This window comes from Danio rerio, chromosome 11 (assembly GCF_052040795.2).
Source record: "Danio rerio strain M-AB ecotype USA chromosome 11, GRCz13ab, whole genome shotgun sequence".
Lineage (NCBI taxonomy): Eukaryota > Metazoa > Chordata > Actinopteri > Cypriniformes > Danionidae > Danio > Danio rerio.
In genome coordinates, this window is record NC_141031.1 from 12,542,797 (window position 1) to 12,565,151 (window position 22,355).

Below are 22,355 nucleotides of genomic sequence, written 5' to 3' on the forward strand. Positions count from 1 at the left end.
AGACCAGCACGCCTATGGGCGCACAAATGAGCGCTAATGCATTTGCTATTTAAACAGCCTAGCGCAACGCCTCAAAACGACTCTTGCGCCAAACTTAAACTACCAAAAGACTACTGCGTAACGCCTTGCGCCACACTGCGCTGGGTGTATGATAGGGCCCTATATGTGGGACTATTATTTTGAAAAGGATTAGGCAAGGAGAGTAAAGGAGCAGTTCTGTAAAACATCTGTTCACAGCTAGTCAGAACACAGAATAAATGGATTCTAAATTTATCCAGTGCCACCGCAAAGATGTATAAAGCATTTTAAATGCATCTTTTGTTATATTATTGTATATATTGAGAAATTTGTCTTATAGGTTTGTAATGAGGCAACAAACACATGTAACTGCTGAGTATAAGTGTTTAATGCACGTTTATGCATTGTGTAATATCACCTAACTCTTACTGTAATTTTACTTGAGTTAAAGAACAGCAATGAACATGATCTTTTTATGCAGAGGTTGATAATAATACCTGTCGGTGCTTTCATATATGTTAAATACACAAACACTCCAAATCTGTCAGCCCTTTTTTCGCATATAATTATAAATTAAACCACCTTTTTTCACAACATATAACTCAATATCAATAGAGTGTCACTGCAGAGCTCATTAGTATTCACAACTTTTCCAAATATGGTCAAACCCTAACTTTTTTATTTAGGCCATAGGTCTCAAAATCAATTCCTGGAGGGCCGCAGCTATGTACAGTTTTGCTCCAACCCTTAATCAAACAATTTATGCAACTAATCAAGGTGTTTGAGACTCTTTTGATATTTACCTACTATGTAAATATCAGAGAACAATTTTAATTTATTAAATGCACTCTATGGCACCTAAAATCATGTATAAAGCACAATTTTTATTTTATATTCTAATAAAAAATCTTATGTTTGTCAAATTGTCAAGACGTAGAATCTATCACTCGAAACTACAGTATTCACATTGCATTAGGTTAGATTCAATAGATTCAACTCCACTAAACATACGCACTGACCCTCAACCCACGTAAAGAATATGCTTCTAAAAACAACTAGAATTGCACATTCAAAACAGAGATGGCAACAAAAGAGGCACAACTTAGAGACTGCATGTTTAAAGGGACAGTTCACTCCAAACAATTTAATAAACTCAGCATTTACTCACCATCAAGTGGTTTCAACACTTTAAGAGTTTCTTTTTTTTCTGTTGAATACAGTGGAAGATATTTTATAAAATGTTAGAAACCTGTAACCATTGACTTTCATGGTAGGATAAACGAATAATGTAGAAGTTTAATAGTTACAGGTTTCACAAGTTTTATGCAATTTCCATTTTTTTTTAAATTCCTTTTGTGTAAAACAGAAAAAAGAAACTCAAACAGGTTTGTGATATCTGAAGGGTAAGTAAAAGATGACAGAATCTTCAGTTTTGGGTGAACTATCCCTTTAATGTACTGAAGATTAAACGTGATTAAAGCTATTTATTTAAAGTTATTTGAAGTGGATATGCCGTTTGAGCTGCTGAGATGAAATACATTTTTCATGCTTTTATTTTAAGTTTTTTAAGTACAACAGAAAAAACAAGCAACATTGTCTCAATATACACACTTTGCAGGTAAATATAATATGAATCACCATACATGTAGGTTCAGCTGTTGGAGATACAAAATAGTGTTACAGAGTATGTAGTCATTAAAAAGTCGGTCACACTTTACAATAAGGTTCATTAGTTAATGTTAATCAATGCATTTACTAACATGAACAAATAATGAACAATACATCTACTACTGCAGTGGTTCTCAAACTGTGGTACGTGTACCACTAGTGGTACACAGGCTTCCTTCTAGTGGTACACGGAGGAATGAAATAGGCCTAGTACATGCTATACACATTTCAAAATTTATCAAAAATGATGTATATAATCTGCCATATATGACATATAGCCTATATATCCGAGGTAATCTGCAATGTTTTTTAACTTTGCAGAGTTGTAGCTGCTTTACTGGGCCTACTACCCTACTGTATTTCAATACTGCTAATTTTGGTGGTACTTGGAGAGACAGTTTTTTTTCTGAGGTGGTACTTGATGAAAAAAATTTGAGAACCACTGTACTACTGTATTTGTTCATGTTAGTTAACGTTAGTTAATGAAAATACAGTTGTTCATTGTTAGTTCATGTTAACTCATGGTGCATTAACTAATGTTAACAAACATGGACTTGGATGTCAATAATGCATTAGTAAATGTTCAATTATGATTAATAAATGCTGTACATGTGTTGTTCATGATTAGTTCATGTTAGTAAATGCATTAACTAATGAACCTTATTGTAAAGTGTTACCAAAAAGTCCTATAAGGTAGTGCACCAGTCAGTTTTCATGAGGGATGCTGGATTTGGATTGAGCACGTTTCAGGTCTAAGTGTGCGAGAAAGAATTTTTCGTTAGAATCGGACCTCACAAGTCGGAGCTTTTCCAAGTGGATAATGGAGGCCATATCCACTAACCAGATTTAAAAGGAGGGAAGATGAAATGAATTTAGATGAATTTGTAAATATGTGCTTAAGTGTTTTTCTTTCAATAATAAAATAAAAACATAGAAATGACAACAGAAATGACAGCAGTGAGAAAACAGCAGTAATATACACTTTAAAACACCAGTTCATAAAAAGTTATTAGAATGTGTGATTTACAGGTGTTTTCGTTTATTTACAGTAATGAATTGCATCATGGGACCTTCTCTGTTGACTTTTAAAAATGAAAATTCAACTGTGCAGTTAAATTTTAGTGACTTTAATTGACATTTTTGTATAGTGTCAAGATGTATTGTTTAAGGAATGCATATAAGTGACTATATTACTGTCAGTTTATTATCTGTTATTTTAACTGTAATGTACAACACCAATACAGACAATATTTCACTTCAAGCTATAAAATTTCCATAAAATTTACTATTTACAGCTTTTCAACATCACAAGCTGTTGGGGGAAAGATCAAGGTTCCATAATGCAGTTCAAAAGCATAAATATAAAAAAAAAACATGATTTACAAAATAATAATACTGCTAATTTATAGTTATTTTTAACCTATATTTATGTCAAGCTTTGGAACTCACCTGCATTCTCTCAACAGATGTGGTCATTGAAAGTTGAATGTTATGATTTAATTATATGGATCTGGCTGTGTAAAACTATAGACTAGAGATATTATCAATCTCTTTGCATGTCAGAAAGACATTACAGTACAGAATGTTTTTTTTCAGCTTTATCCTTAACGTTATAAGTATGAAATGGAAATCAATGAATGAAAGGCTCTCATGGGCATGCGTAAAGGACGCACGTTGGCTGAATGGTTAGCACTCTCACAGCAAGAAGGTTGCTTGTTCGAGCCCCGGCGGGGCCAGTTGGCATTTCTGTGTGGAGTTTGCATGTTCTCCCTGTGTTGGCGTGGGTTTCCTCTGGGTGTTACGATAGTGTATGTGTGTGCATGACTGTGTATGGATGTTTCCTAGTACTGGGTTGCAGCTGAAAGGGCATCCACTGTGTTAAACATAAGTTGGATAAGTTGGCGGTTCAATCTACTGTGGCGATACCTGATGAATAAAGTGACTAAGCCGAAGGAAATTGAATGAATGAATGAAATGTCTCCAGTCTTTTGCATACAAATCTGTCTGCATAGACAAGTGGTCACCAAACTTGTTCCTCGAGGGCCAGTGTTCTGCAGATTTTAGCTCCAACGCTAATCAAACACACCTGAACAAGCTAATCAAGTACTTGCTAGGTATACTTGAAACATCCAGGCAGGTGTGTTTAGGCAAGTTGGAGCTAAACCCTGCAGGGACACTGGCCCTCCAGGACCAGGGGCCTCATGTATCAACGCTGCGTACGCACAAAAACTTTGCGTACGCCAGGTTTCACGCTCAGAATCGCTCACGTTTGGATTTACTAACAATGAACTGAACGTGGGAATGAACTGAACGTGCGCAGCTTCACGGCAGCTTTCTTTTGTGCGTGTCTGTTTTATTTCCATTGGCGACTCCTAGAGGCAGTTGTGTTAAATACCTCTCTACAAAGTGTCTGAGCCTTGCAATGGCAGCTGTATGAGACGGGTTCATCTAGCAGGTATATAAGGTTTCCATACCATACAGTTGACCAGCTAAACATTAAAGCACAATTTGCAGCAGTCGCCTGTTTTCCCAATGTAATCTGAGCTATCTACTGTGCGCACATTGCTATAAAGACACTATCTGAAGATGAATTTGCATGCGTGAATCAGAAACATTTCCATTCAATAAATGTGCAAATAAACTGCAACATTTTACAAGTATAAACCACACTATTTCTTTTTTTAATGCACTCAGTGCGATGTTCAGACCCAACTGTGTTGACCGCATCAGCTAAACTCTCTCACTCTATTTTTTTTCTTTTGTTGTTAATTCCAGAGAACAAACTTGCAAATAACACCGCTTTTCTCCGGTTTACCTCCGAAAGCAGCACCTCCAATTCACATTCTGTTCAAAGTTTCTCTTTTTGCTTGATTTTGCCATTGCTTTTTCGTTGGGTTTTTCCATTAGCATAGTCATTAGCATATTCATACGGGGGAGGAGGCAGGGAGGGGTTTTGTGCTCGTGCATCTTGCGCTCAGTTTCACGTTCATTCGGATGTACAATAGAATATGCGTGAGATTCGCAATGTTTTAGTAAGATTTCCACGCAAGTATTCGTACATGAGGCCCCAGGATTGGTGAACCCTGGCATAGACTATCATAGACAACTTAGGAAGCTGGTGAAGGTCTCATTTAAATAATGCCAGTATTGGAATTTAGAATTGATTAAATTAAATGTTCTCTTGAATATAAATCATATAGTGTAATAGTGTAAAAAATAGCAGGTGTCAGCGTCATTTTTTTAAAATATTAAACACATTCCTATAAGCTTTACTGTATGCTAAATATCCAAATAAAAATAATCTGATAATTTGCATCTACTTTACTAAGATAGTTCACCCTAAATTGTTAATAACATTTATTCCTCCTTTACTTGTTTCAGACCTTTTTTCTTCCATTAAACCCAAACAGTTTTTGTTGATTTACAAAAAAATCTAACAAACAATCCTGTTGTACTACAACACTTTTTTGTTTTTGGTTTTATTGTAAAAAAAAAAACAAGATATGTTAAATGAGAGTCTGAAATATTTTATGGCATATTTTAAAAAATAATTTAAGTGATTTAGTAATCAAAAATGTTTTATTTTGATAATTGTTGTAATTGTAAAATAAACTGGTCATCACTTCATATTTTCAGATTTTTCATAGTATATGTATTAATTCCGGTACTTTTACCATAAACCAACATATCAGCCATTTGGTAGAAGCTGATATTTAAAAGATTCTAGGAATTGTTAAAAAATGCATTGTGTTAACTAGCAACATTAAGAGTTAATAAATGCAATCCAAAATAGTTTTCTTGGTGGGGCAGTTAAATGGTTAAATCATTTAGTTCAGAAAGATCAAAAGTAAAATAAATGCAATTTGTATGTATAAGGAAACTCTAAAGATACAAATATGTGTGAAATTAAATCAAACTAATTCTTTCTGTTATTCTTTAAATCCTAAAATGCTTAATCTCGTAACTGACCAGTTCATGAACAAACGTTTTCCTTTATTGTGTTGCCTTAAAATAGAACATTCCAGAATGCCATATGGTACTATAATACAATAAAACGCACTGGTCCTCTAAGACTAATCTATTTTTACTCTATTTATATATATATTCCTTTTAGAAAATCTAGCTTAATCTGTTGTTCTACCAATAAAACTCTTTAATATAAATAAATATATAATCTCTCTATACTGTATATGAGTTGTGTAGTGCATTAGACTTTGCAGTAGGAATTGTGCGGTGGGAATTGTCATACTATTTACATACTGTTGTCCTTTTTTTTTTTTTTTTTTTTGCTTTGTTGCTTTGTTTCTTTTGGTAAATGTAAAAATATAAAAACAAACAAATATCAATAGGGGGCACGGTGGTGCAGTGGTTAGCGTTGCTGCCTCACAGCAAGAAGGTTTCTGGTTTGAGTCCTGGCTCTCCATGTTGGTATGGGTGTCCTCCGGGTGCTACAGTTTCCCCCACAGTCCAAACACATGCACTGTAGGTGAATTGGATGAGCTAAATTGGCCGTAGTGTATGAGTGTGTGAATGTGAGTGTGTATGGGTTACTGGGTTGCAACCAGAAGGGCATCCGTTGTGTAAAACATATGTCGGAATAGCCACCCCTGATAAATAAGGGACTAAGCAAAATGCCTGAACATCAATACATTATTTCAAACACACTTCAGGTCTCATATGTGTACAAATGTCAGTAATTTTACCTCTGCTTCGCCTTTCCACTTCTCACCTCTCCTTCTCTCTTTTTTATGCCTCTCAGCGGATCCGATCATCAGGGCTTTTGCTGCTGGAGATGATCCTGTGTGGCTCTCTGTTGCTTTACTTCCCAGTGAGTGTGTGATTCAAATCTTCTTTTCAGATTACGTTCACTGAAGCTCAAACCATAATAGCTGAGTGGCACTTTAGAGGCAGAAAATGATCAAGAAAATGACACAATTTATGGCTGCTGGCACGCTAAGCAACTGCAATGACAAAATGATATCAAGTTAAATATGCTAGCTATGATATACAGTTGAAGACAAAATTATTAGCCCTCCTGTGAAATGTTGATTATATTTGAATTATTTCCCAAATGATGTTTAACAGAGCAAAGTGTTTTTTCCACTATTTATTTCCAATTGAATGTTTTTTTTATTTTTTTTGGAGTAAGTCCTATTTCTTTTAGTCTGGCTGGAATAAATATTTTGTCTTCATTTGTAAATATGGTAGCTTGCTAATGTTGCACACCACACACACATACACTACCTGACAAAAGTCTTGTCGTCAATCCCAGTTGTTAGATCAACAAATAACTTGACTTCTAGTGGATCATTTAGAGAAGTGGCAGAAGGCAGATTTTTCTGATTTAATCATCTGTTTAACTACATCTCAATCATGCCAAATTCAGCAGAAGGTCTATTGGAACCCTCATGGACCCAAGATTCTTATAGAAATCAGTCAAGTTTGGTGATGATAAAATCAGGGTTTGGTTTTACATTCAGTATGGGGGGCGCCTAAGAGATCCACAGCCTGGGGTTTCAAGACATTTGTGCTGCCCATTACATTACAAACTACAGGAGAGGGCAAATTCTTCAGGAGGATAGCATTCCTTCTAATAGTTCAGCCTCCACATCAAAGTTCCTGAAAGCAAAGAAGGTCAAGGTGCTCCAGGATTGGCCAGCCCAGTCACCAAATATGAACATTATTGAGCATATCTGGGGTAAGATATAGGAGACGTTAAAGATAAAATCCAAACCATACGTCTGGCAAGAACGCTTTATTTGTCATTTCAGGTGACTTTATTAATAAGTTATTTGAGTCTTATATTTATATTTAAACTTTTTATCTATTATACGTATTATTTATATATTATTTACAGTGCACTCGGAAAGTATTTATAGCACTTCACTTTTTCCACACATCTTTATCTTTCCACATATCTTTAGCCTTATTCCAAAACTGATTAAATCAATTAACAATGTGAAAAGATTTTTTGAAGTTGTTGCAAATTTATTTAAAATAAAATAACTGAAAAAAATTACATGTACATGAGTATTCACAGCCTTTGCTCAATACTTTGTTGATGCAACTTTGGCAGCAATTACAGCCTCACGTCTTTTTGAATAAGATGTCACAAGCTTGGCACACCTGTATTTGGGAATTTATGCCCATTCCTCTTTGCAGTACCTCTCAAGCTATATCAGGTTGGATGGGAAGTGACGGTGTACAGCTATTTTCAGATCTCTCCAGAGATGTTCAATAGGATTTAGGTCTTGGCTCTAGCTAGGCCACTCAAGGACATTCACCGTGCTGTTGTGAAGCCACCTTATTTTGGCTGTGTGCTTTGGGTCATTATCCTGCTGGAAGATGAACCGTTGCCCCAGTCTGAGGTCAAGAGCACTCTGATGCAGGTTTTTATTCAGGATGTCTCTGTACTTTGCTGCATTCATCTTTCCCTCTAGCCTTGTGATTCTTCCAGTTCATGCTGCTAAAAAACATCCCCACAGCATAATGCTGCCACCATGCTTCACTGTAGGGATGGTATTAGCCTGGTGATAAGCGGTGCCTGGTTTTCTCCAAACATAACGCCTGGCATTCACTCCAAAGAGTTAAATTTTTGTCTCATCAGACCAGAGAATTTTGTTTCTTATGATCCTCCAGATGCCTTCTGTCTGGCCACTCCACCACAAAGGCCTGATTGGTGGATTACTGCACAGATGGTTGTCCTTCTGTAATGTTCTCCTCTCTCTACAGAAGAGTGCTGGAGCTTAAACAGAGTGACCATCGGGTTATTGATCACCTCCCTGACTCCTTTTCCCCTGATCACTGACCTTAGATCATCGGCCAGCTCTAGAAAGAGTCCTGGTGGTGATGAAGGTCACTGGGCTCATTGGAACTTTCAGTGCAGCAGAAATTTTTCTCTAACCTTCCCCAGCCTTATGCCTCGAGACAATCCTGTCTTTGAGGTCTACAGATTATTTCTTTGTCTTCATGCTTGGTTTGTGCTTTGACATGCACTGTCATCCTGGTCCCTGGGAAAGGTGTATGCCAATGACTGTAAAAAATATGGACGACGCGACAGCCCCTTTTGCCAATGAACGCCTTGAGGGCAAAACGCCTGCTTGACGGGCACAAACTGTCGCAAAAGACTGCTGAAATTGGAGCCAGACATGCGCAGAAGGACTGTCTGATGGAGCCAGAGGAGGAGCCGCGATAATGAGCGGAGTCGAGCTTCCAACCAAACGCTTTATGTAAAATCAACCACGCCCCCCGAACTTCTCACTCGACTGCCGGTGTCTGCACTATAACAAACGCTCACTGATGTAAATAGAAGCACTTACATTAAAAAAACACAATAATATACGGTTTAAAAACGGTGTGATGTAAGCTGTTAAACTTTAATAAAAGCAATACATGGTGGACTGCAGAAATAAACGATCTTTTATACACTCTAGCCTGAATATGAGCACAAATAATATATTCTCTTATTGTTATATTTGTTGTTGGTATTTGTTATCTTCATAGGGGTAGAAATAACACTTGTAAAATATAAACAATAACATATAAACAACACATACATTTTTAGAAAGGTTTTTATTTTTAATTAGCCATCAACAGAACCCAAAATATAGCCTACACACCATAACGATTTACCATGCGAGAACAATCGTGCGTTTAGAAAATAAATACAGCAAGATAAATATCAACAGGATATTTACACATCCCAACCCTGCAATTTGTCAATTTGTGCAAAAAAACTTTGCACTATTAATACAACGTCTATCTGCTGTAACATCACTAGTATATTGTTTATTCATTTTCGCTTGAATTGTTTATTTATTTAATTTTTTTGCCTCCGTTTTCATTTGGTTTATTCGATGCCTTCATTATATCTGGCAACGAGGAATTTACATTCTTTTTAATGTTAGCTGGAGTGTTCAAATAAAACGCCAACAGTAAATGATGTAAATAAATAATATCTAACATTTACAGCTCTATTAGGTTATATAAGATTCGATTTCAAGAACCTTATAATGATTTATAACAGCACATTCAGTAGATTACTTAATAACATGCCAAAACTTAAAATGCAGAGACGTCCTATAAAGCAAGTTCAAATAACCTTACAGGAGATCAACGTGGAGATTATTATTTAAACACAAAGAGAATTACTGCTAACGATCTCCTGTATACCCCGTACTTAAATGGGTTTATTTTATTGTGCAGTTTTATTGTCATTTTCGTATTTATTATTATTATTATTTAATACTTGTGCAATCGATACAGGTTTATTGTTATTTATTTTGTCCTTTATTTAAATAATTGCTTTGCTGTTTGCATCTTTATTCAAAGGTTAAACTCAGTGATACACTTTGCGTTCACATAGTAGCATGCGTTTGTTGTTATATCAACAAAAATGGGTGTAATAACGTTAACAAATGTGAGGGTTTTATATAATGAAGATTCAATCGCGCCAGCTCCGGGCATCAGCGCATAACCTAGTCGCGGCGTCGCGGGCTGATTCCGGCTCGCATGCGGCAGAGCCTGCTCGCTCGGCCGCCGCATCTGGCTCAATTGACTCAGGCTGGAATCGGGCAGTGAGTCCAGGCATCCGGAGTAGGTCCAGCAGAGGTAGTCAGTCTGAGGGGTAAGTCTCCGGCAGGCAAGAACTGGCCCCAGTGTATTTTGCTATCTGGGTGGCTAGGCGTGTATTAGCAAACTAATAAAGCCCGAAAAAAGCTCTGACCTTAGCGAATAAACAGTGTTCCACCAGATCATGTATGTCAGAAACTGTAGTTTACTGCTGAACTCATTTTGTCATAGTAAAATATCACAGAAATCGAGTAATAACACTTCAGTCTCCTGCCGAAGCTCAGACGCCGCGCTTTGAGAAACTGTCAATCACAGCTGTCAATCACGATGACACGCCCAGCATTAAATTACTGCTAAAAACAAACTGTTTACAAAAATGAGGATCTGCACCTATTTCAGCACAATAACCAGTGCCTTAATCGACCAGAACCATCTTTCAGGACATTTTATTGCAAGTGTAATTAATTTTTTTATTTGGGCTCAAGTCTCCTTCATTAACACGGAGGAGGCGGGCTTTATGACTTGTACTGCAGCCAGCCCCCAGGGGGCGATCTAACGGCCGAGACCTTCACTCAAACGCAGGCTTGCGGCACACTTGGTGTATGCCTTTTCAAATCATGTCCAATCAACTGAATTTACCACAGGTGAGCTCTAATTAAGCTGCTGAAACATCTCAAGAATGATTAATGGAAACAGAATGTACCCAAACTCAATTTAGAGCTTCACAGCAAAGGGTGTGAATACTGATGTACATGTGATTTTTCAGGTTTTCTATTTTTTAAAAATGTGCAACAATTTGAAAAAAAAAAAACTTTTTCTTTTTCTTTTTAATCCATTTTGGAATAAGACTGTAAGAATAAAATGTATAAAAAGTGAAGTGAAATTAATACTTTTCGGATGCACTGTGTTTGTATATATATATATATATAAACAAAAACATTTTCCAGTTACTAAATTAGGATCGCAATGATTTCTGAAGGATATTGTCAATCTAAAGACTAGAGTAAATTCTGGAAAATTCAATTACATTAAACAATGTACTAAACAATTGCTTTTTATTAAATGTATGAACATGCAATTTGTTTTGTAATAAGCAATAATTTGCGTCTAGGCAGTTGTTCTCATAGAACAAAGCTTGATGGCCTTCAGCAGCCAAACATGAAGCAGTACTCTGCTTTTTACATGGCTACTTGCCACAAAACAAGACGATACAAAACTGTCAAGAACTGCAGTATGACATACAAGCATAGAAATATGCATATGAATGTCTTCACTGACGGGCAGGAGGATTTGAAGTTCCTGGATGAGCCTGTGTTATTAGATACAGCTGTTTGTGAATATTATACCATGGAATGTTGTGATCGACCGACCAATCAGAATTAAGCATGCTTGTGAGCAGTTTAAAAATATTAAATAATATTAGAATACTTCAGGGGGAAAAAATCAAGCAAATTCACTCTTGTTTTTTTTTTTTTTTTTTTTTTGAACATTTCAATTTTGAACAAAACCCGAGATCTAACCAACAAAAAGTGTAAAATAAAATAAAAACAGTAATATTGTACTAAGTACAAAATCAGGATTGAAACATAAATGATACAGTCTCTCTCATATTTAATCAAAATTGTAAAAAAAAAAAATTTAATGGCACCATTTATTTTGGCTGTGGTGTATTCCAAACCAACAATGTCCGGTAGATAGAGCCTCCAGGATAGATCAGTTAGTGCAGATGGATCCAGCCATAGTTTCAGGGTTTTTTTGTTTTTTCAACTGACAGAATCTTTTTTTGGTTGATGGATAAGGAGAGTGATGAATCATCCTAGCAAATTCTCTCTTGAAGAAACACCCCACTTTTTTGCACTTCATTTTACAAGCCCCATACAGTTAAACAGTTGAGTTATACCAATTCTGAATCCATTAGGCCAGGGGTGTCAAACTCAGTTCCTGGAGGGCCGAAGCCCTGCACAGTTTAGTACCAACCCTGCTCCAACATACTTACCTGTAGGTTTCAAACAAGCCTGAAGGACTCAATTAGTTTGATCATGTGTGTTTAATTAGTGTTGGAACTAAACTGTGCAGAGCTGCGGCCCTTTTGGAACTGAGTTTGACACCTGTGTATTTGGTCAATCTCCCAGTCTGGCAGGAGCATTTTTAGCTTGTAATAAATCATTGAATCTGATTAGACTATTAGCATCTTGTGAAAACACATCATTATAATCAAGGATTTTTGCATAATAAGCAACTTTGCTGTCGTACCGTGCCTGCAGCAGGTGCAATGTTATTATGCAACACCTGAAAATAGGTAGCTAGATAACTAGGTAACCTGCTGCAGCCATGGTATGGCAGCAAAGTACATTGATTATTACACTGGAATGAGGGTATACTTCCTAGCCATATCAGCCTATTAAATGGAAATTTTCCATTTTCTTCGTACATGATGTAAGAGTCAAGCTTTAAATAAATACTTAAAACTCTTTTTTTTTTTTTGAGTGAGAAGCTAATAGTCTAATCTGATTAAATTATGTATGCTACGCTAAGCTAAAAGTGCTCACACCAGACATTAAAACAGCTAATAAAAAAAAGGTTAAATTCAACTGTTTAACTCGATGGAGCTGTACAATTAGTCTATTAAAAGTGAAGTGTTTCTGTAATGACCCAAACTTTGTGCATTTACATCTAATAATTTTGTTTGCAGGTTTTCATTCTGTACTTCAAGCCCAGCACTTTCCGGTGTATTCTCCTCCGTTGGGTTCGTCTGCTTGGTTTTGCCATTGTTTATGGAACTGTGGCACTCAAGATGTACCGGTGTGTGTAACACTTCAGTCCTCTCATCTCAGATTCATCAAACTCAGCCCTCCTTTCTAACTGTGTCACCTGTGCATCTGTCAGATTCAGGGTTGTGGAATAAGAAACTATTCTCAAAACATTCAAAGATGCTCTCACAAGTAACATTTTAGTGGTATTTATGCCATTTTAAACCGTTTGATGATATATAATCCAAAATGTGACCAAAATTGTTAGAAACTTCAAACATTTGAATGCTAGTATAGTTTACCAAAGCATTCTGTGCACTTAGATACATGTAATCAGTCAATTTACAATTAAAAAGGCATGGCTACCAGGATATCTACATACAGAGTAAAAGGTGTTTATTTATTTTATTTTTAAAAAGGGAATAATTTAGTTGCTTTACAAGTGACAAATTGACTTAACTTAAAGTGTGTAAACCGATGGGGTATATGCACACAGACTTTTAATTTCAGCCAGCCAGTCCCAGGGCTTCTGGTTAATTGTCATCCTATGCTAAATCAAAGTGTTTAAGATCTGATTTCTTTTAAAACAACATCGATCTTATACGATATAAAGTGATTATCAGACCAGACAAGAAGCACTGCATTCAATTATATTTTTCCATGCCATGTCTTTAAAAAAATACTGGGGTAAATTTAATTTCCGTATTTTAATGAAATTTCTGCGCTGGCCTGCAGCTAATGACGGTGCCTATATTTAAACAGTCTTTCGTCTCCTTTTATAATTTAACAACCAAATGGATGCTTAAGTCTATTTAACTGATCATATTTCAATTACATTACAACATCAATGCTGTAAAAGGAACCTGATGAAATTGTAAACAGTCTCATAAAGCTTTCACCGGATGTTCATTATTGGCTAAAAAAAACATTAGCTGTGCATATAGCCCATTGTAACTTGACACTGTTTAGTTTACTTAAATTTAATAATTAAGCACATAGTTCATTTACGTAATCACCTTTTAAAGTAATGTAAACTAATCATTTTAAAAGCTAAGCATTTACTCATTTTTTCTGAGTAAAATCAACTAATTGCTTTTAACAGTGTGTTGGCCCCATGATTTGACCTCCTACAAGAACAATAAAAGAGCAAAAACTTCCTCCTGGTCAAAGACAAACCAAAGGGTCTTTCAAGTGTCAGCACAATAAAAGTTTAAAACAGATTAATTTTATTATCATACATTAGAGTAAGTTTGGTTTAAATACACATTAAAAATCACTGTATTTTGTATTTTATATGCGTTGTACTTACAAAAAAGTTATAAAGTACTTTTTCAAAATGTACACTTTTGTATTTTTATGTACTAATATGTACACCTTAGGTACTAAAATATAGATTCTTTAAAATAGTAAATTTTAATTCTGTAATTAATATTAATTATTAACCCTCCCAACTCCTGAGACTTTTATTCATTTTTGGAAAACAAATTAAATTAAATATTTTAGATGAGCTCTTTGACCCTCTATAGACAGCAATGATCATGGGATGTTCAAAGTCCAGAAAAGGAACCAAAAACATTGTCAAAACATTGCATGTGACTTCAGCGATTTAGCTGTACATCATACGATTCTCAGAGAGAACGTTTTACACTTGAAAAAGTACCTATATCTTCTCTCCTATACGTCAGGGGATCGTTTACTAAATGCTCTGGTATATTTCAAACATAATCAAAGAATGAACTGATCCTGCCAAATCGTTTCGGCAGTTTGAAACTGCTCACCAAAGCAAACCTTTGGGAAGTTCGTTTTGGCTCCTAAATTCCTTCTAGCTACCATTGGTCTGTGACAATTATGCAGTCTGTGGGTGTGTTCTGGAACTTTACCTTCTTTGACGTGCAATTTGTCTTCCCTCGATTTGTTTCTCATTCCACTAGGGTTGAACAGCATTCAAAACAACAACACTAGCCAGATGAATACACTGGAGAGTCAAGTAGCAGAGCTGGTACAGATATATCCGCACCTGTAATATTGCTTATAGAAAGACTTTATTTGTTTAATTTAAGGATATGGCACACAGTGGTAGCACTTCCCGTTATGTACTAGATGTTTACAAAACTCTTTTAGCTGCCATTTTGTGTTTAGGGGTATACCTAAGCAGCTCAAATAACGAAAGAATAAACATGTACTCTGAAATGCAGGGCCTTAATGCCAATTTTGCTATATTGCCATTCGACTCAACAGTGCTACGTGCAAGTGTCCTATTTCCCGTAGTAAACACACATCCTGACCTGACACAGGTGCTTTGTCAAGTGCTTTGAGCTAGTCAAATGGAATGTTTCTTTTGTGGATGGAGGGTTCTTATGTTGTCTATGGAGGGTCAGAGAGCTCTCAGAATTCATCGAAAATATTTTAATTTGTGTTCCATTGATGAACAAAGGCCTCAATGGATTGGAAAACCATGAGGGTGAATATTTAATAACATAAGATTTTTGTACAAACAGACCTTTTGAAAAGGTACTGAAACGGTGACAACTTTTCTACACTGAAAAAAATGCTGAGTTCAACACAATTGATTTGAATTGGGACAACATGAAGAAATTAAGCTAGCTCATTAATTTTTATACATTTAAGTGAACTGAACTTCAAACAATTAAGTTGTTCCCAAAAAAACTTAAAGAACTGTGTTGTTTCAGCTCGTTTTAAATAAGTTATATGAACAAACAGCAAATGTCATTTTTTGAGTGTACATAATGTTGTGTATTCAATTAAACGCAGACAGCAGAATAGGCCATCTCATCTTTGACACTTGAATTGCTTATCTATTGACTTTAAAATATTTCAGAGGGCACATTTGACTCTGGAAGTCATAAGAACGATTTAGAAACGTAATTTAGCTCTAATTAAAGCAGTCGACCACAATATAAAATCTGACATGTGCTGTTTGTTTAAAATACTTCATTAAAATAAGCTGAAACAACACAATTCTTGAGTTTTTTGGGGACAACTTAAAGGATTTATTTTCAATTCACTTAAATTTGTAAAAAAAAACTGTTAAGCTAACTTAATTCGATAATGTTTGTCCCAATACAGATCTTGTGTGGAACCCAGCATTTTTTTTTTATAGTTCACGCTATCATTTGTTTCAGGGTTCTAAAGGTGTTCCTGTCACGAACTGCCCAGCGAGTACCCTACATCACCACCACTGGAGTGCTGAGGATGCTGGGAGTGATGGTGCTCACTGTCAGCTGGTTTCTGTGCGCATGGACAGTGGGTGTCCTACAAAACAGAGACCGAAACGTCCCACTTCTCATCATATCCACTACCTCAGAAGGACAAGGCTTCAATGTGTGCGATCTGGACCGATGGGACTACATGATGGCAGTCGGTATGTAATGTTAAATAAAGTTATGTTTAAGTAACACAGGGTTGAATTAAACCTCACAATTATTCACCCTCTTGGAATTAACCCTCCTTTTTCAAATATTGCCCAAATGATGTTTAACAAAGTAAGGAATTTTTCACAGTATTTCCTATAATATTTTTTCTTCCAGGAGAAAGTCTTATTTGTTTTAATTTGTCTAGAATAAAGGCAGTTTTTAATTTTTTAAAAAACATTTTATTGTAATATTATTAGCTCCTTTAAGCAATATATTTTTTCGATTGTCTACAGAACAAACCATCTTTATACAATGACTTGCCTAATTACCCTAACCTGTCTAATTGACGTATTTAAGTCTTTAAATGTCACTTTAAGCTGAATACTAGAATGTTTAAAATATCTAATAAAATATTGATGTACTGTCATCATGAAAATGATAAAAGAAATCCGTTATTAGAAATTAATCATTAAAACTATTATGTTTAGCAATGTGTTGAAAAAAATCTTCTTTCCATCGAACAGAATTTGGGGAAAATATATACAGTGGCTAATAATTCAGGAGGGCTAATAATTCTTACTTCAACTGTATTTTTTGTTTTGTTCTGTAAATTACTGATGGCATTTCTTATTTCAAAGGCTTTGTTCTTGTATATAAAATAAAAACAATAAAAGCTCAATGTCATCAATGTGAAACATATTCAAAATATCACAAAAAAGACTGGTGCCAGTGTAGTTGCTTTTCTTGGGTGTCTGGCAAAGAGATTAATTGAAATTGGGGCACATTAGTAGATCAGACAAATGAAAGGATGAATGGTGCTGGATAATTTAATGTTCTTTGAAGCATTTAGTTGATGATCTGAACACAGTTAACCACTGTCATTGGATATGATTCTGCATTATAACCACTACCTACCATACTAATAATGCAGCACAACAAATAACAATAATGTTACCGCTTCATTGTCATAAGTACATGAAACATTGACCTGAAACGACACAGTAAGAGATGAAATAGATTTGCACAATCATTCTGGCACTTTCAGAATGACTTTTAATGTTCAAAGACAGTTTATACAACAAGCCTTCTATTATTTATTCTGCCACATGTCTTTTAATACTTAATATTGTCAGTTTATATGTATATGAACAATATCACATAAGTAGCTGTGTAATATGGCTGTATATCGGCACTGGTGGGAGGCATGTGGCCGAGTCACGATATACAGCCATTTTGCACTGCTACGAGTGTGATATTGTGTTTATACAACAGTTCAATGGCATAATTGTGTATATAAAAAAGAAAAATCAACCACAAGAATCTAAAAACACTTTTGTATGAGGAACTACTTTCTTCAGCCATTCCTTCACATCTGCAGCTGACGTCAGAACAGCAAAAACTGTTGCTAATTCACCAACGTCACTTTAGAGCTAGTGTTTGAATAGTTCTCTATCGTAATGTCTAAAGTGATGACAAAACAGGCGATTTTGCTCACATTTTAAGATTATAAGGCTGAACGGCATAAAGATTTCCCAGTATTTCTCTGTTGCAATCGGGATATCAGAATATTAACCCCAAAAAAGCCAACGCTTAACACATGCAGGCATTTCTTTTTTCTTTTTACTGAACTAGTCTGCAGTAACAAAAACAGGAGAAACAAACAGAGGGCCAACAAAAAAGTAACTCTGGGTTATACAAAGAGTGGCCAACAAAAAATACACACATTCCTCAATACTCAATACAATACAATTACTATGGTATAAATACAGCACTGCAACAAAGAGAAAGAGAGACATCGACTTAGTCACTTACCTGTTTAATAATTATTTGATCAGCTTAAGTTAGAAATTATGATGTTTTTCTTTTCTAAGGGCTTATTTTGCTGCATCTTGTGGATGGACATCAACCGTCTTTGCTCTGCTCAATGACATGCTAATTGTCATCTCTCAAAAATTATAAATATTTAAAATAGGCTCTATCCTTATAAATAAACTGCAAAGTTGCAATCTAAACACTTACATTCTCAACTAAAAATGCCTCAAAAGCACACTTTAAAAAGTGCCCAACAACAGCAATATTTGTCAAACTGCAGACGAAAGTGTAGAGCGGACAAAATTAAATAGAGTGCTGGGGAGTCGTGGAAGAAAGTGAAAGTGAACAGCAGATGGGGAGGAGGGCAGTTAAAGAGGGGCATCAGTAAAATAAGGTGCAGGATCAGATTTATTATTTAAGCCCTGTATGTATGTATGTATGTATATACATGTGGTAAAAGCATAGCTTATCTTTTTCTAGATTGCTTTTGAAAACACTGGAAGGGGGTGATCGGGTCAATCAGTGCTTTTGAAAACACTATCGGTTGGGTTAGGAAAGGGGGTGGGTGGGGGGCATCGGTCAGCTGGACAGTCAGTCAATTGACAGCAGCCTCTGGTGGATTTATGTGAGAACAGCAGTCGCAAATGGCACTCACCAGAGAAATCTGAGAACTGAAAAAGCGTACACAGCAGCCTGTAGTGGATTTGCGAAAAACAAAAACTGCAAAAAAAAAAAAAAAAGTTCCTCCTGGGATGTATTTCACGACCTCCAGAAATGTATATAGCGGTACTTAATAATGAGCCTGGCTTGCAACAAAAAACATATTATGTTTACATATAATTGTCCTTCTCTCTCAGCGGAGCTGTTGTTCCTGTGCTGGGGGAGTTTTCTATGCAGCGCAGTGAAGACTGTACCTTCTGCATTTCATGAACCACGTTACATGAGCATCGCCATCCACAATGAGCTACTGCTGTCCTCCATGTTTCATTTGCTCAGGTAAAAAGAAATGGAAAAATAAAATCCAGCCAAAACAAAGTTCATTTCAGGTTCGTTTAGGCAGCTCATCAAAGCAAACTTTTGGAGGAGTTTGTTTTGGCTCCTAAACACCTTTGAGCTACTATTGGTTCATGATGTTCTGGAATTCCAGAAGGTTTGAAAACAGTATAGTCACATTCAAACTTGTTTTTGGCCTCAAACGAAAAATGAAAAAGAACTTTGTTTGAAGAACATCAAGGTTTTAAATCAGGGATCACCAAACTTGTTCCTGGACGGCCGGTGTCCTGCAGATTTTACCTCCAACCCTAATCAAACACACCTGAACAAGCTAATCAAGGTCTTACTAGGTATACTTGAAACATCCAGGCAGGCGTGTTGAGGCAAGTTGGAGCTAAACCCTGCAGGGACACCGGTCCTCCAGGACTGAGGTTAGTGACCCCTGCCTTAAATGATGGCAAATAGTTTTTTGTTTTTTTTGGGGTGAAATATCCCTTTTCAGCTAATTCTAAGAGTTTATTCTATTGATGACTTTGTCATTTCAGATTTGCCAGACCGTCAATTCATCCTGACTGGATGCTCTTGCTGTTCTTCACTCACACGCATGTCACTATTACTGTTACACTCGGCCTGCTGTTTGTACCCAAGGTATTGATAATCCTTTTTAATATTATTCGATTGTAGTTAGTTAAAGGTGTCCTCCAGGCTTTATCAAAAACTGCATGGTTTAAGTCTTGGGTAAAGGTTGGAATTAAACTCTGCAGGGATCCAGGAACTGAGTTTGAATTCCCTGCAGTAGATTAAATGATTTTTTTATAAAATTAGCTAAAGATAAGTTTCTCACAATATTATTGGCATTAAAAGGAATGGTTCGGTTTTAATAGGTTACACGTGTCAAAGTGTCAATTTTTGAAAACAATACACTGAAAGAAATGACTTTTTGGTGTAGTAAAATCTAATAAATTTATTGTCATAATAAATTTGTATATTTAATATTTACACATTTAATGATGCGATAAATGAGTAGAAAGAGTTAATATTATCATATTAATTTACTTGTAATATTTAAATAGCTTTGATCATTGCAAACTTAGTAATATTAAGTAAAGTTTAAAATAGATATGTCATAATGGATGTGTGGTTGAGAAAGAAAAGTGTTGAGTAAGTTTGTTAGTTTTAACGTTACCACCTTGCAGAAGAGTAGCACTTGTGCTTAGGGTCTTGGCAGTTTTGTTTGACACTTCACCCAGTAAGCATTTTTAAACAAAATTTGCTCTTGGGTTAATTTAGCTTAAAATAATGTGAAATTACACATTTGAGGTCAGTGGAAATACATTCTTAATTAAACTTTGTTACACCAAATGTGCTAATTTGTAACTATAAGATTAATTTGATTAACGCAACGTTCCTTCTAAAACAAGAACTGTACATTACTTGATTAATTTAAATAAATTAACTTTACCTTAGTTTAGTTAGGTTAAACATTAAGTAAACTTTACATAATATCAACAAGTAAATTGTACCAAATATAAGATTTATGCTACACGATCTGTAACATTTAAATTGTTACAAGGATTTTTAAAGTAAATCTTCAGTTATTTTCTTTAGTATACGATTATCATCTTGTGCTTGTGTGAAATCAAGAAGTACAAAAATTAATTGCTGACACACATTGTTATTCTTTAGGTGAACGATTAATCCGTTCAAGTTAATCCACTGAAAAAAAGTTTGTTTTGGTAATCTTCAAAGTCTGAGCATCTGCTTATGCATTTGGAAGAATGCGATCCTTCTCTGTGGATGTCAGTTTGACGGCTTCAGCCACAATATTCTTAACCATCCCCCTCTTACTGTTTGTTTGCTATGAAAGAACACACATAAAAAGCCCCATCCCCTACTTAATTCTCCATTTCAGTTGGAAGTATATTAACATATGGAAATGAAAGTCTCAGTAACTGCTGGTTTATGAGGTTTTTAACACGAAAAAAAAAAAAAAAGATTTTTGTGAAATTGCACATTACCTAAAAGTGCTTGACAACTATGGCCCTTTTACAATGTAGATTGTGTCAAAGCAGCTTAACATAGAAGTTCTAGTAAATTGAAACTGCGTCAGGTCAGTTTTCAGAGATTAAATTCAGTTCAGGACAGTTCAGTGTGGTTTAATTTTACTGCTAAGAGTCCAAACACTGAAGAGAAAATCCATCGATGTGCAGATCCACAAATCCCAAACCAAGCATGTGGTAACAAGGGCGAGGAACAAGCTTCACTAATTGACGAAAAAAAAAAACTTGAGAGTAACCTGGCTCAGTTGGACATGACATATTCTCCTTAAAACAACAAACGAGCTATTCTAAAACAACAGTAGCATGTTTGCACAGAAGCACAATGCTTCTTTACAATGTGACATCAACTTCTGGTCTGGCATGCCTAAGCTGATGTCAATGTGTTTCTGCCACTGAATAAAAAATAAAAAAGTTTATTGAGATCCTTTTTTTTCTCAGAACTGTGTGATACACCACCTGACAAAATTCTTGTCGCCTATCCAAGTTTTAGGAACAATAAATTGACTTCTAGTTGATAATTTGGTTCATAAATGGCTAATATGAAAGGCAAATGCCTGTAGATTACGCTTATTTTAACAAATTAAAATATGATCATGGCTTGATTTTAAATGATTTAATTAAAACAGTAAGGTCTGACTTAGCTTTGACAAAAATCTTGCCACTTAACATAAATAATGTACAGTATGAAAGATAAAGTCATGGTGCAGTGGAAAAATAATTAATATTGGGTTTGACTCCCTTGAGCTTGGAGGACTGCATCCATACATCTCTGCAATGACTCAAATAACTTATTAATAAAGTCATCTGGAATGACAAAGAAAGCATTCTTGAAGGACTCCCAGAGTTCTTCAGTGTTCTTTGGATTCATCTTCAATGCCTCCTCCTTATTCCAGACATGCTCAAAATTGTTCATGTCTGGTGAGTAGGCCAGCCAATCTTGGAGCACCTTGACCATCTTTGCTTTCAGGAACTTTGATGTGGAGGCTAAAGTATGAGAAGGAGCGCTATCCTGCTGAAGAACTTGCCCTCTCATGTGGTTTGTAATGTATTGCGCAGCACAAATTTCCTGATATCTTAGGGTGTTGATGTTGCCATCCACTCTGCAAATC

At 35.7% G+C, this 22,355-nt stretch overlaps 2 protein-coding genes across 5 annotated transcripts in view; one reads left to right on the forward strand and one right to left on the reverse strand.

Annotated features, from left to right (window-relative positions):
- The window catches only part of npepps (aminopeptidase puromycin sensitive), a 302,499-nt gene that overhangs the window by 209,093 nt on the left and 71,051 nt on the right, over positions 1-22,355 (reverse strand). The window lies entirely within an intron of this gene.
- gpr179 (G protein-coupled receptor 179) overlaps positions 1-22,355 on the forward strand; it is a 99,394-nt gene that overhangs the window by 68,173 nt on the left and 8,866 nt on the right. For all 4 annotated transcript variants that reach the window (XM_087273305.1, XM_087273303.1, XM_087273304.1 and 1 more), the window contains 5 exons: positions 6,446-6,514; positions 12,950-13,059; positions 16,151-16,389; positions 19,051-19,189; positions 19,732-19,834. In XM_087273305.1, the coding sequence (XP_087129431.1) occupies positions 6,446-6,514; positions 12,950-13,059; positions 16,151-16,389; positions 19,051-19,189; positions 19,732-19,834 (660 nt within the window). The remainder of the gene's footprint in view (positions 1-6,445; positions 6,515-12,949; positions 13,060-16,150; positions 16,390-19,050; positions 19,190-19,731; positions 19,835-22,355) is intronic.